We start from the raw sequence: 14,091 nt of genomic DNA on the forward strand, positions 1-14,091 counted from the left end.
GTGCTTTGGTGGCTCACCTTCCCCAGCATAAAAATCTATTGATTCATTTTGTTTTTTATCAGACAAAGGTAAATCTAACAAAAATGTTAAAATGAGGGAAGCAAAAGTTTATGCTTAAATTATATAGCTTTGGTTTTCTGGTTATAATCCTTGCTCAGAACTCCCAAAATCATACTACATATGTTAAGGTGAATGCAAGTAAAACACCTTAAGTCTCTACCCCTACTTCATCCCAGGGTAGATGTGAGATTTTTAGGTAGATCACCACAGTAGCGTGGCCTCTCAGTACAAAGGTAGAGTCCAGTGAATAGTAAGTATATCATATCTAATTATTGGCCAATTAGGTACCATGTGGGCGTTGAATTATTAAATGAATTCTCCTAGAAGCAGATCAATACCTTTTAGTCCTAATTTCATAAATGATGTTACACAGAAATGTATGTGTTGGCAAAATTAGTTACAAGGGTAAGTTCAAAAGTTTAACTTCTTTCTAGTTAGATAAAATGTGATAGAAGAGATGAACTTTGTTGGTTTAAGAATTCTAACAACTAGCAAAATACGTGCAGGTTTCCTCAGGGAAAAGTAAACCCATTGAATTCCTTTTACAGCCTACCAGTCCCAGTGAATATTGTTTTGATGTGGATAGTGATATGGTCAATGAATTTAAGCTGGAATTGGTAGAGAAACTTTTTGCTGAAGACACAGAAGCCAAGAATCCATTTTCCACCCAGGTATATAAACTTGTTTATTATATTTTCTGTTAAACTTTATTAATTGTTAGTTGGAAGTGACTTTGGGTTTAACTTGTTTTTCTTTTATAAGATGTGGCCATTGAAAAACTCATGTATTTTTTGCTTTAAAGGACACTGATTTAGACTTGGAGATGTTAGCTCCTTACATCCCAATGGATGATGACTTCCAGTTACGTTCCTTTGATCAGTTGTCGCCACTGGAAAGCAGTTCTACAAGCCCTCAAAGCGTGGGCACAATTACAGTATTCCAGCCGGCTCAAATGCAGGAGGAACCTCCTGTTACCACTACCAGTACCACTGCCACCACTGATGAATTAAAAACAGTGACAAAAGATGGTATAGAAGACATTAAAATACTGATTGCATCTCCATCTCCTACCCATGTACCCAAAGTAACTACTGGTGCCACAACATCACTGTATGGTGATACTGGAAGTCGGACAGCCTCACCAAACAGAGCAGGAAAAGGAGTCATAGAACAGACAGAAAAATCGCATCCAAGAAGCCCTAATGTGTTATCTGTCACTTTGAGTCAAAGGTAATTATATACAACGTTAAAGTTATAGTTGATTTATTATTTTTGAGAAAGTATGTGTGGTAATAACTTAATTCTAAGCATAGAAAACTTTCTGGTAATATGTTTTTGACACACAAATTCTGGACTTAAAACAAGCACTCAAATTAACTTGTGTATTTGTTTTCTTGAAGATAACCTTAGCACCTATCTAAATGTAGGAGGTAGGAGGATCTTCTAGTACTTCTAAAAATTAAATGCAGCCAGTAAGTTCAGTAAATGTACAAAAATTGGCCCAGTTTTTTGCAGTTGTTTAAATCAGACTAGTTAACTCTCCTCACTGTTTCTGTCTCTTTGAGCTATTTTAAAGCTTACCTGAATAAAAGACCTTCCAACATAAGGGTATTTCCAATTCCCCATTTCACACTGAGCCTGATGATCTTCAATCCTCAGTATTCAACATAGGTATTTATAAGCCTCCTTTTAAAATTTATGTATAATTGTGCTCTTTTTCCATTACATTTTTATAGAACATTAGCTAGACTATAGGTTTAAAAGCTACAACAGGAATCTGAATATGACTTATGGTATTGCTTTTGTGGAGTTAGTTTGAACAAATACCTGTACACTACCCAAATTTTAAGTTATAATTTCTGTATATAATTTGTAGCAGGATTTGACATTTTAAATTTTTTTTTTTTTTAACGTTTATTTATTTTTGAGACAGAGACAGAGCATGAACAGGGGAGGGGCAGAGAGAGAGGGAGACACAGAATCTGAAACAGGCTCCAGGCTCTGAGCTGTCAGCACAGAGCCCGACACGGGGCTCAAACTCACGGACCGTGAGATTGTGACCTGAGCCGAAGTCGGACGCTTAACCGACCGAGCCACCCAGGCGCCCCAGGATTTGACATTTTAAATTTGAGGCTGTAATCAAAGGAAACATGTTTTAGCTAGTCAGAGAGGCAGTTTGTAGAGGAAAGAAACAATTTCTGTTGTGCCTACACTGAACCAGATAACAACAGCAAGGAAAAAGCACTGCCATAAGAAGAGTCTATGACTTTTCTTCTCCTGCCTTTCATCACTGTTTTGAACTAGAATGCTAGGAGAAACCTTTTCCCAGAACTAAGAAAAGATCTTGGGGCTTTAGATTAACAAGGAAGCGTTTATATTACTTTATAAATTAGTATGTCACCAAATGACTATAGGCTCTGACCTTTAAGGCAGTGACAGTCTCTTAAACATTTCATTGTATTAATATTTGGTCACTAAATGGCTATTAGAAGATGAGTGAATATGGTAATAGAATTGGCTATGACCTATAATTTACAGTTTACTATTAGCTACAGAGGACTATGGGATATTCCGTTTTCTGAACAACTGTGTGCTTGTCAAAACCAAAGTCTAACATCTAGTCACTTTTTTTCACATTAGTATCAAAATAGTATGCACTGAATACTTGCAGAACTGTACGAAGGCTTTTTCTTTATGACCTCTCTAATTGCAAAATCAACATGTTGCACTAAACCAGATGACTTACAGCTTTAGAGCAAAGATTAAAGATAACCCATTAAGAAGTGCCTGGGTGGCTCAGTTGGTTAAGTGTTCAACTCTTGATTTTGGCTTGGGTTGTGATCTCAGGGTCATGGGATTGAGCCTCGCGTCAAGCTGCATGCTGAGTGGGGGGGTGGAGCCTGCTTCAGATTCTCCCTCTCTCCCTCTTCCCCTTAGCCCCCCTTACACGTGCTGATAAATCATTAGAAGTGCTACTACTAAGATGATATTTATATGATAGATTGCACTGTACTTCATAAAGATAATATATTTCTATAGGAATTTAAAAACCTGCCTATCTATAATAATGAAGGTTTTACAGAATTTTTTAAAATACAAAACAAAACTGCATGTCGGAGAGCAGTTTGAATAATGTGTCACTCATATGGCATTTTCAACTATATGGAACAGAGCAAGAAGCTGTTGTGATTGTGTATGGGCTGGGGGGAGGAGTTCTTGAAAAGACAAAATAGATAACAGAATTCATGTGCCTGATACATAAAACAGTTATTTACTACTTAATTTTAAATGGAGATAGTTCAGTTTTGACAACCAGATCAATACTGAGGGCAGAGTGGCTTAGTGGAAAGATCACTGGGAGGGGAATGGGTATCAGGAGATCTAGAAGGCACTTCCATATCTGCAGCTAACCAGGTAATTTGCTCCAAGTCCATTGCTAACAAGCCTCAGGTTTCTCATTTATAAAATGGGTGTTTTATACCTCTTGGAGATTGGCGTGAGACTAAAATGAACTAATGAACATGCAATGTTTTATAAACTAAAAAAGCCATAGAAATGTGAAGTTACTCTTATAATAGTCCCAGGAATATTTGAATATTATACTGGCTGGAATGGAAAAGCCAGTATTTAACTTTAACCTACAAAAATGTCAACTTAGTTCTGTTCAGATTTATTTTATAAATAGGTAAATGCATATTTTAAGAAATTTTCTTTTAAAAACTGTGCTTTGACTTCAGATGATAAACTTTAGTAATCAGAAAAATTCTCTTACATATTAACATTATATTCCTTAATGTTGGAAAACAGGCATCATTTATTTTGTTCAAAAAATGTTAGTTGGGTATTTTAAAAATAGTAAAGCAGCTATGTGTTTTTTTTTTTTTTCCAGAACTACCATTCCTGAAGAAGAACTAAATCCAAAGATACTAGCTTTGCAGAATGCTCAGAGAAAGCGAAAAATAGAACATGACGGTTCACTTTTTCAAGCAGTAGGAATTGTAAGTGTGAGAATATGTTTCTTTTTCTGTTGTATAGAAGCTAATGTGCTGTATACAATGTGAGTCAATATATAGGTGATTTCTCATTTCTTCCATATACGAAAGTTATATATTCAGAGGTTAAACATTGTTTCTTTCACTTGGTATAAAAGACTATTTCATAAAAATACATTTAAATGAGGGTATCTGGGTGGCTCAGTTGGTTAAGCATCGGACTTCAGCACAGGTCATGATCTCACAGTTTGTTGAGTTCCAAGCCCTGCATCAGGCTCTTTGCTATCAGCACAGAGCCTGCTTTGGATCCTCTGTCTCCCTCTCTCTCAGCGCCTCCCCTTCTCTCTCTCTCTCAAAAATGAAACATTAAAAAAAATACATTTAATGAATACATTCTCATTGTAAAAATTCCAAACAAAGCAGATGTATTTTAAGTAAAAAGTGAATTTCTCCCCTCATTCTAACCTCAGTGTCACCACCAGTCTTGTTCTCTTCTCTTTCAGTTACTTTTCCTTCTTACCTCCAAAAAAACAGTAGTTAAAGTTAAGTTAGTGCTGGTATAATTCATACTGATATTTTCAGACTATATTTACTGGAAAGCATTTACAGAAACAGTTGCCATAATGAGTGGCAAATGACTTTATCATAGTAGTATTAAGAGAATTCAAAATAATTTAGAACCATATTTAAGAAATTTGCCTTTGTACGGTTATTAATCTGCTTTTACAAAGTAAGTTTCTGCTTTTACAAAATTTCAACATAGTAAAATTGAAATAACTGTGCTGTTTTTAGGGAACATTATTACAGCAGCCAGATGATCGTGCAACTACTACATCACTTTCTTGGAAACGCGTAAAAGGATGCAAATCTAGTGAGCAGAATGGAATGGAGCAAAAGACAATTATTTTAATACCCTCTGGTTAGTTTATTCTTTCTACCCTTGAACATCCCACAGAGAATTAAAATGTATGAAAGTTTTTTATTTAGAAACTTTACTTTCAAAGTGATTTTCATTCTTTAGCATCATTAAAAACTAAGGTAGCATTTTATCCACTGGTGGTGAATACAGGAATAGCTATTCAAGATGGAACTTTTAATTTATCTTTGTGTGCCATCAATGTTCAGTAGAAGCTAAAACTTGTACATTTGTATGCCTTTTTCAGAATTGATTTATCACTTCTTTGTGCCATCATTGTATCCTTTAAACACTTCTGACATAGCACCAGTAACACTTTATTCCACTTGCTTTTTCACATAGTTGTGGTTTTGCCCTGTAGACTAGAAACCCAGAGCTTATTTGCTTTAGTTTTCTGCAATACCTATAGCACAGTGAGTGTTCAGTAATATTTATTGACTAGGTGAATGAATACTTAGGTATGTCTTTGTTTTTCAGATTTAGCATGTAGACTGCTGGGGCAATCAATGGATGAGAGTGGATTACCACAACTGACCAGTTATGATTGTGAAGTTAATGCTCCTGTACAAGGCAGCAGAAACCTACTGCAGGGTGAAGAATTACTCAGAGCTTTGGATCAAGTTAACTGAGCTTTTTCATAATCTCATTCCTTTTTTTGGACACTGGTGGCTCATTATCTAAAGCAGTCTATTTATATTTTCTATATCTAATTTTAGAAGCCTGGCTACAATACTGCACAAACTTGGTTAGTTCAATCTTGATCCCCTTTCTACTTCATTTACATTAATGCTCTTTTTTAGTACGTTCTTTAATGCCAGATCACAGACAGCACGTCTTCACAGTTCCTTGGTATTTAAACCATTACATTGCAGTAGCGTCATTTTTAAAATGCACCTTTTTATTTATTTATTTTGGGCTAGGGAGTTTGTCCCTTATCGAATTATTTTTAATAAGATGCCAATATAATTTTTGTAAGAAGGCAGTAACCTTTCATCATGATCAGTTTGAAAAATTCTTACTCAGTTTTTTCACATTTTACATACACAATAATGATTTGCCAGCAGTACATGGTAGCCACAATTGCACAATATATTTTCTTAAAAAAATACCAGCAGTTACTCATGCAATATATTCTGCATTTATAAAACTAGTTTTTAAGAAGAAATTTTTTTTGGCCTATGAAATTGTTAAACCTGGAACATGACATTGTTAATCATATAATAATGATTCTTAAATGCTTGTATGGTTTATTATTTAAATGGGTAAAGCCATTTACATGATAAAGAAAGATATGCATATATCTGGAAGGTATGTGACATTTATTTGGATAAAATTCTCAATTCAGAGAAATGATCTGATGTTTCTGTAGTCACTTTGCCAGCTCAAAAGAAAACAATACCCTATCTGTAGTTGTGGAAGTTTATGCTAATATTGTGTAAATGATATTAAACCTAAATGTTCTGCCCACCCTGTTGGTATAAAGATATTTTGAGCAGATTGTGAACAAGAAAAAAAAATCATGCTTTGTTAGCAAAATTGCCTAGTATGTTAATTTGCTCAAAATTTGATGTTTGGTTTTATGCACTTTGTCGCTATTAACATCCTTCTGTTTTCATATAGATTTCAATAATTGAGTAATTTTAGAAGCATTATTTTAGAAATATATAGTTGTCAGTAAACATCTTGTTTTTCTATGTGCATTGTACAAATTTTTCATTCCTTTTACTTTTTGTGGTTGGATCTAACACTAACTGTATTGTTTTGTTACATCAAATAAACATCTTCTGTGGACCAGGCCCCCTTTGGTCAGCTTTTATATTAAAAATTTTGTTTCAATGCCTCCAACTCATAAAATTGATTACCAGCAGTTATCTTATGAAAATTAAATTGCCAGTAATTATTTCTACATTTATTTTATTTCCATCACTTAAATGTATACTGTGTCCGTAAATGTCCTATTAAGTAAAAGCAAACTATAATGTTCCACTGTAAAAAATACACTTTTAGAAAAGAAACTTGTCATTTATAAATTTATGAACCTATTAAAGTAAAGCAAATTTTAATGCTTTAATATGAATGGGATGAGTAAAGCAAATCCCAAATATTATAGTTACATAATGTTGTAAGGATGAGAAGTACCTCTAAAGATTTCTAATCTATTTCCATTTCACAGATGAAGAAATGTAGACCTCAAATGATAATCGATTTGTCCAAGTCTTCGAGGTAATAAATGGTACACCAAAGATTTACACTTAGGTTTTCTCTTAGTATGAAACTAGAACAAACCTTGCATGTTTTTTAAATCAGAACTGTATATTTTATATTTTTTAAATAACTTAATTCATTTTTTTCTGTATGTTTTTATGGAATTGCTATATTTCTTCCTGATTATAAAAGTAATATTCTCGCTGTAAAAAAAAAAAATTGCACAAAAAGATGAAAAATCACCATGAGCCTCTGCACCTAGAAGTAACAGCAAATTATTTTTATGGACAAATTACAAAGGCAGTGGCCAGAGCCTTAGGTCCTGTAGCCTGAGGTTACAAGAACCAAAATATCTTGAACAAAATGAACTAAGTCCAAATCTTATCTTAGACTGAACAAAATGTTATTACAGCGGCATGAAAATTTGGGAACAAAAATTTATAATTCGAAGACTCCAAGTTTTGGGGGGCACATGCATACTTCACTGTAAATACTATGACCCAAAGTAGTTTTGCATTTCATTACAGATAGTATAGAGGTGGTATTTTAGAATAAAATAGTTGCTTAGTATTTTCAGGTCGAAAACACCCCAAAATTATGCTTATTTTGGTAGCAGAATTAGCTTTAGTCGAAAGCTAGAAGTTTATGTGTAGTTTTCAAATATTAATAAGTGGTCAGGTTATGTAATGACCGGGAGTCAGAAAATGACTTGTAAAAGCAGTGATTTAGAAGAGAAAGCCACTTTAACAGACAGTAGAACTGGAAGAAAGTAAGTACCCACCTCTTGGTCATTCAGGAAACAACCCCCATGGAGTGCTTGAAGCTGCTGGAAATAGAAGAACCAGCCCTTCCTTCCCAGCTTTGTGCCCTCTCTCTCAGACTGTCACTTACTTCCTTATAATGCCTTTCTCTGAAGTATAACCCTACCCTAGCAACTAGAATTCTATAATAGCTCTTCTCTCCTCCCGATGGATGCCTATACTTTCCACTTTTCTGGTGCTGCTGTGAATGAATGACCACAGTATTATTTTACTTACCTGAAAAAAGTATGGCAAAGGAGTTTAGTGTATTTTGTTCTTTTGTGCTCACCATTAACTTTGGAACTAAAAAGGGTTCTACAGAGAGCTTACCACAACTAAGTACAATGGCTTTTAGATGAGTTAAAATGAATCTAAACATCTATTAGGTCCTATATGCTAGACTTTGTGCTAGGATGTTATCTCACAGTCTTCAAAAAACACTTCTGAATTAATATTTATATCATTTTGTAGATACGAAAACATTCTTGAGACCTAGCCTAAGGATCAGAGCATTTGAGGTGGCCATCAGTGACTCCATAGCTCATGGTGCTAAACACCAGGGGGGTACTAGCCAGTTGGGTAGCAGTAGAGCATGCCCTTTACCCTATTAACTGTTTAAACAGCAAACAAGAGAAAGCAATGGGGTGAAGGTAATGAAATCATAGGGGATGTGCTAAGAGGAATGGCAAGACAAACGGAAATGAGTTAAGTGGTGTTCTAAAGTGCTATCGAGAATTTTGAGTTTGAACTAGAGATTCAGGTGTCTGGTGATGGAGATATTAACAGGTAAATGAGATGATGTATGGAAAGCCCGTTAATGAACTATAAAAGATTACATCAGTGTATGGCATGGTCCTCCTAGAGCTGTCTGACTTAATGGCATTATACACGTTTATTTTAAATTTGTATAACTTTGCAACTACCTTTCCAAATAGCAATTTTCCCCTACAACCTTTAAAACAGAGAAGTGCCCTTAAAGTTACTGGCTGTGCAGAAATTTAAACATTTAGATTCTAGAAGTTCAGATTTCTAATGTAGCAACGTCAAAAAAAAAGTTGCAAAGAATATGTAATCTTTTTTTTAACAATGGGCTTTTGGGTAAATAAAACCTTTGCAAACATGTTGCCAACTGAAACCAACAACAGTGTAAAGAAAAAAAATCTTACTCAGGTGTTTTTTAGGTCTGCCGCTAACCACTTTACTCGTATTTCATCCCTTAAAATAGCGCTGAACCTGTTGTCCCAGATCGTTTTACAGATCGTTGTTTGATCTGTAGAATTTGATACAAAATAGTCTCCCTGTAATATTAAGCTACGTCTTACCACAAACCCTCCTATCAATACCTTCTGGAGCTTTTTTGTGTTCACACCTTTCAGAGGTTTGGGCATAATTTTCTTACCTGTAGTGGACGGTTTTATCCAAGACGCTGCCCAGACACCCGATCTCCTCGTACTATTTAATTTCCTTTATTCCCTTGTCTCGGATCCATCCCGGGACGGAGAGGAAAGACAGGTGCCTGAGAGCAGTAGTGATCAGACAGCCCCCTCAGCGGGGAAAATAACAAGGATGCGGAGGGGACCGACCACCCCTAAAGTCCGTGGTGCCGCTGGTACTACATGATGAGGATGCGAAACACAAGCCGCCGGGAGAAACTTCCCCAAACCCCGCCCGCCGCGCTGCAGGCCACGCCCCGGTACGTGCTCGGGCGCAGCACAGCAGCCCCGGCCCCCGCCCTCCGCCCCAGGCCCGGTTCGCTCCGTGGGGCGGGTGCTCCCAGCCCGGGCCTACGTGTAAGATCTCACGTGGGAGGCTCGGCCCCACCCGGCCTGCTGCGGCGCGGGGTGGGGCGGATTCTCGAGGGGTCAACGCTGCTCTTTGTCTTCCGTGACTTGTCCAATTCTGATGCCTGGCGCTTTCCCGATTTTTTTGGGGGGATGGGGTGGGGTGGGGTATAGGACTGTTCGGAGGTTCAGGGAAGGAGTCTCATGTGTCGCTGTAGAGCTGTCTGCGGAATTCCCAAGTGTTTTGGGGGTATGAAACTGTTTTGTGGAATAGAAACATATCTGAGGTCTCCTAACAGATGGGACCTTGCTTAACTATACAAAAAGGTTTTAAAATATTAATCATCTACTAATCTGGTCAAAAATGGAGGACTCTTTTGGTTATTTAACTATATTCCCCATGAGGCACTCAAAGACTTAGTTCATTTTAAATAAAGCACTTTGAGATATCCCTGATAATGTAAATTGAAACTTTACCTGCCCCAGGTGGTTTTTTGTTTGTTTTTTGTTTTTGTTTTGCTTTTTGCTTGTTTTTTGAATACTGTGTGCCAGCACCCTACCAATGCCAGATATTAAGACTCCTTTGGAAGAAGATAATCTTGTTGGACAGAAGGGAGGTGAGTTTACGGAATATGGGAAGGCTTGGGGCATTGAATTTAATCTCCTGTAATTCGTATGTTTAGGTTGATCAGTTTGTAGTAAAGTACAAAGAAAGGTATTGTTTAAAATAACCTCATCCATGCATATCCGGGGTTGTCAACATTTTACATTTTATTTTAAATTGTTTCCTTCAGGATAATTCATTGTTTATGGTTTTTCAAACAATATTTAAGAAAGTATGAGTCCATTTTTAAAAAGTGGGGGAGGTGTTTTAAATGTTTTTTTACTAATAAAAACTGATCTGTAGCCTTAGTATCTTGTGTGTTTGTGTTTAATTAGAGAGGTGCTATTTAAAGAGGGTGCTCAAGTCTTTTGGTCCTATGCTTAATAACCATAAACTGGTGATTCTCCACAGAGGGGAGCAGGCTGGGCGGAGGGGGGGGGGGGGCCGGGGGGGGGTGAAGTGGCTGCCTGTAATGTTTATCAGCAAGGGCAATGCATTTTAAAAAGTTCAGAAACATCATATAATTAGCCTCACAAGTAGACTAGGACTCTGTTAAGTCAAATCTGTTTTTTTAGAGATCTTTGAAACATTAAAACATTAAGAAAAACATTAAGGTCCTTTTCAGTATTTCTTGTTTATATTTTTTGCTCTTTGAAACAAATTGTTTTTAATGTTCTACACACAACTATGTGTCATATACACAGCGATGACAAACTCTTTACTAGGAGCACTGAACAGCTGTGGGGTGAGCCATTATAAGCTGTGTCCTGATTTTGCAGTCTGCTGGTAGAATATTGAAAGCAAAACCAAAGTGAAGTATTAACAGTACAAATCAGAGGGGCTAGCACAGCTTGGGTGGGTGCTATGCCCTCTTCCCAGGCGGATTCAGCTGCAAATATTTGCCACCCCTGTGAACTTACATGGCACTACACCTTTAGCTTTCTTACTTTACTTCTTGTTGTATGTGTGGTTTTTTTCTTTTGTTTTAATTTAATTTTTTTTTTAATTTACATTCAAATTAGTTAGCATCTAGTGCAACAATGATTTCAGGAGTAGATTCCTTAATGCCCCTTTCCCATTTATCCCATCCCCCCTCCCACAACCCCTCCGGTAACCCTCTGTTCTCCATATTTAAGAGTCTCTTATGTTTTGTCACTCTCCCTGTTTTTATATTATTTTTGTTTCCCTTCCCTTATGTTCATCTGTTTTGTATCTTAAAGTCCTCTTACGAGTGAAGTCATATGATATTTGTCTTTCTCTGACTGGCTAATTTCGCTTACCATAATACCCTCCAGTTCCATCCACATAGTTGAAAATGGCAAGATTTCATTCTTCTTGTTTACTGAGTAATACTCCATTGTATATGTATATACCACATCTTCTTTACCCATTCATCCATCAATGGACATTTGGACTCTTTCCATACTTTGGCTATTGTTGATAGTGCTGCTGTAAACGTTGGGGTGCATGTGTCCCTTCGAAACAGCACACCTGTATCCTTTGGATAACTACCTAGTAGTGCAGTTGATGGGTGGTAGGGTAGTTCTATTTTTACTTTTTTGAGGAACCTCCATACTGTGTTCCAAAGTGGCTGCACCAGTTTGCGTTCCCACCAGCAGTGCAAAAGAGATCCTCTTTCTCTGCATCCTCGCCAACATCTGTTATTGCCTGAGTTGTTAATGTTAGCCGTTCTGACAGGTGTGAGGTGGTATCTCAATATGGTTTTGATTTGTATTTCCCTGATGATGAGTGATGTTGAGCATTTTTTCATGTGTCGGTTGGCCATCTGGATGTCCTCTTTGGAGAAGTGTCTATTCATGTCTTTTGCCCATTTCTTCACTGGATTATTTGTTTTTTGGATGTTGAGTTTGGTAAGTTCTTTATTGATTTTGGATCCTAACCCTTTATCTGACATGTCATTTGCAAATATCTTCTCCTATTCTGTCGGTTGCCTTTTAGTTTTGCTGATTGTTTCCTTTGCTGTGCAGAAGCTTTTTATTTTGATGAGGTCCCAGTAGTTCATTTTTGCTTTTGTTTCCCTTGCCTCTGGAGACGTGTTGAGTAAGAAGTTGCTGCGGCCAAGATCAAAGAAGTTTTTGTCTGCTTTCTCCTTGAGGATTTTGATGGCTTCCTGTCTTATGTTTAGGTCTCTCACCCATTTTGAGTTTATTTTTGTGCATGGTGTAAGAAAGTGGTCCAGGTTCATTTTTCTGCATGCCGCTGTCCAGTTTTCCCAGCACCACTTGCTGAAGAGACTGTCTTTATTCCATTGGATATTCTTTCCTGCTTTGTCAAAGATTAGTTGGCCATACGTTGGTGGGTCCATTTCTGGGTTCTTTATTCTGTTCCATTGATCTCAGTGTCTGTTCTTGTGCCGGTACCATACCATCTTGATGATTACAGCTTTGTAGTATAGTTTGAAGTCCGGGATTGTGATGCCTCCTGCTTTGGTTTTCTTTTTCAAGATTGCTTTGGCTATTCGGGGTCTTTTCTGGTTCCATACAAATTTTAGGATTATTTGTTCTAGCTCTGTGAAGAATGCTGGTGTTATTCTGGTAGGTATTGCACTGAATATGTAGATTGTTTTGGGTAGTATCGACATATTAACAATATTTGTTCTTCCTATCCAGGAGCATGGAATCTTTTTCCATTTTTTTTTGTGTCTTCAGTTTCTTTCATAAGCTTTCTATAGTTTTCGGTGTATAGATTTTTCACCTCTTTGGTTAGATTTATTCCTAGGTATTTTATAGGTTTTGGTGCAGTTGTAAATGGGATAAATTCCTTGATTTCTCATTCTGTTGCTTCATTGTTGGTGAGTAGGAATGCAACTGATTTCTGTGCATTGATTTTATATCCTGCAACTTTGCTGAATTCATGAATCAGTTCTAGCGGTATTTTGGTGAACTATAGACCAATTTCCCTGATGAACATGGATGCAAAAATCCTCAACAAGATATTAGCCAACCGGCTCCACCAATACATTAAAAAAATTATCCACCACAACCAAGTGGGATTTACACCCGGGATGCAGGGCTGGTTTAATATCTGCAAAACAATTAATGTGATTCATCACATCAATAAAAGAAAGGACAAGAACCGTATGATCCTCTCAATAGATGCAGAGAAAGCATTTGATAAAATACAGCATCCTTTCTTGATAAAAACCCTCAAGAAAGTAGGGATAGAAGGATCAGATCTCGAGATCATAAAAGCCATATATGAACGACCCAACGCTAATATCATCCTCAATGGGGAAAAACTGAGAGCTTTCCTGCTAAGGTCAGGAACAAGACAGGGATGTTCATTCTCACCAGTGTTATTCAACATAGTATTGGAAGTCTTAGCCTCTGCAATCAGACAACATAAAGGAATAAAAGGCATCCAAATCGGCCAGGAGGAGGTCAAACTTGCACTCTTCACAGATGACATGATACTCTATGTGTTTTTGGTTTTTTTTTTTTAATCTTCCTTGATCATTCATGCATGTCTCATCTCCCCTATAAAAATTCTTAATTCCTTTGGAGCATGATTCCATCGGATTGATAATTTGTTCCTTAAAAACTACCACTCTGTTTGCACAAAGACAACTCACATATGATTAAAGGTGGGAGAGGATCTCCTATGATGTGGGAACCAGAGAAGAATTATGATCAGAGAAACAGAATGGGGAAAACAAGACTGTTTTCTAGTCCTTGCAGTGAAATCCATTCATTCAGTGAACAACAACCGAGGG

At 36.9% G+C, this 14,091-nt stretch overlaps 2 protein-coding genes and 1 long non-coding RNA gene across 3 annotated transcripts in view; 2 read left to right on the plus strand and 1 right to left on the minus strand.

Moving 5' to 3' along the window:
• The window catches only part of HIF1A (hypoxia inducible factor 1 subunit alpha), a 42,924-nt gene extending 36,160 nt beyond the window's left edge, over nt 1–6,764 (plus strand). Inside the window, exons 11-15 of the mRNA XM_045451176.1 lie at nt 609–731; nt 863–1,290; nt 3,950–4,058; nt 4,845–4,971; nt 5,446–6,764. Coding sequence (XP_045307132.1) covers nt 609–731; nt 863–1,290; nt 3,950–4,058; nt 4,845–4,971; nt 5,446–5,597 — 939 coding nt within the window. The 3' untranslated portion in view covers nt 5,598–6,764. The remainder of the gene's footprint in view (nt 1–608; nt 732–862; nt 1,291–3,949; nt 4,059–4,844; nt 4,972–5,445) is intronic.
• The window catches only part of LOC123583960, a 34,647-nt gene extending 24,951 nt beyond the window's left edge, over nt 1–9,696 (minus strand). Inside the window, exon 1 of the long non-coding RNA XR_006705080.1 lies at nt 9,373–9,696. This is a non-coding gene — a long non-coding RNA (uncharacterized LOC123583960). The remainder of the gene's footprint in view (nt 1–9,372) is intronic.
• Nucleotides 9,697–9,936: 240 nt separating this feature from the next.
• Nucleotides 9,937–14,091, plus strand: part of SNAPC1 (small nuclear RNA activating complex polypeptide 1) — a 43,536-nt gene continuing 39,381 nt past the window's right edge. Inside the window, exon 1 of the mRNA XM_045451188.1 lies at nt 9,937–10,371. The gene's annotated coding sequence lies outside the window, so the exon portion shown is untranslated. The remainder of the gene's footprint in view (nt 10,372–14,091) is intronic.

Source organism: Leopardus geoffroyi, chromosome B3 (genome assembly GCF_018350155.1).
Source record: "Leopardus geoffroyi isolate Oge1 chromosome B3, O.geoffroyi_Oge1_pat1.0, whole genome shotgun sequence".
Lineage (NCBI taxonomy): Eukaryota > Metazoa > Chordata > Mammalia > Carnivora > Felidae > Leopardus > Leopardus geoffroyi.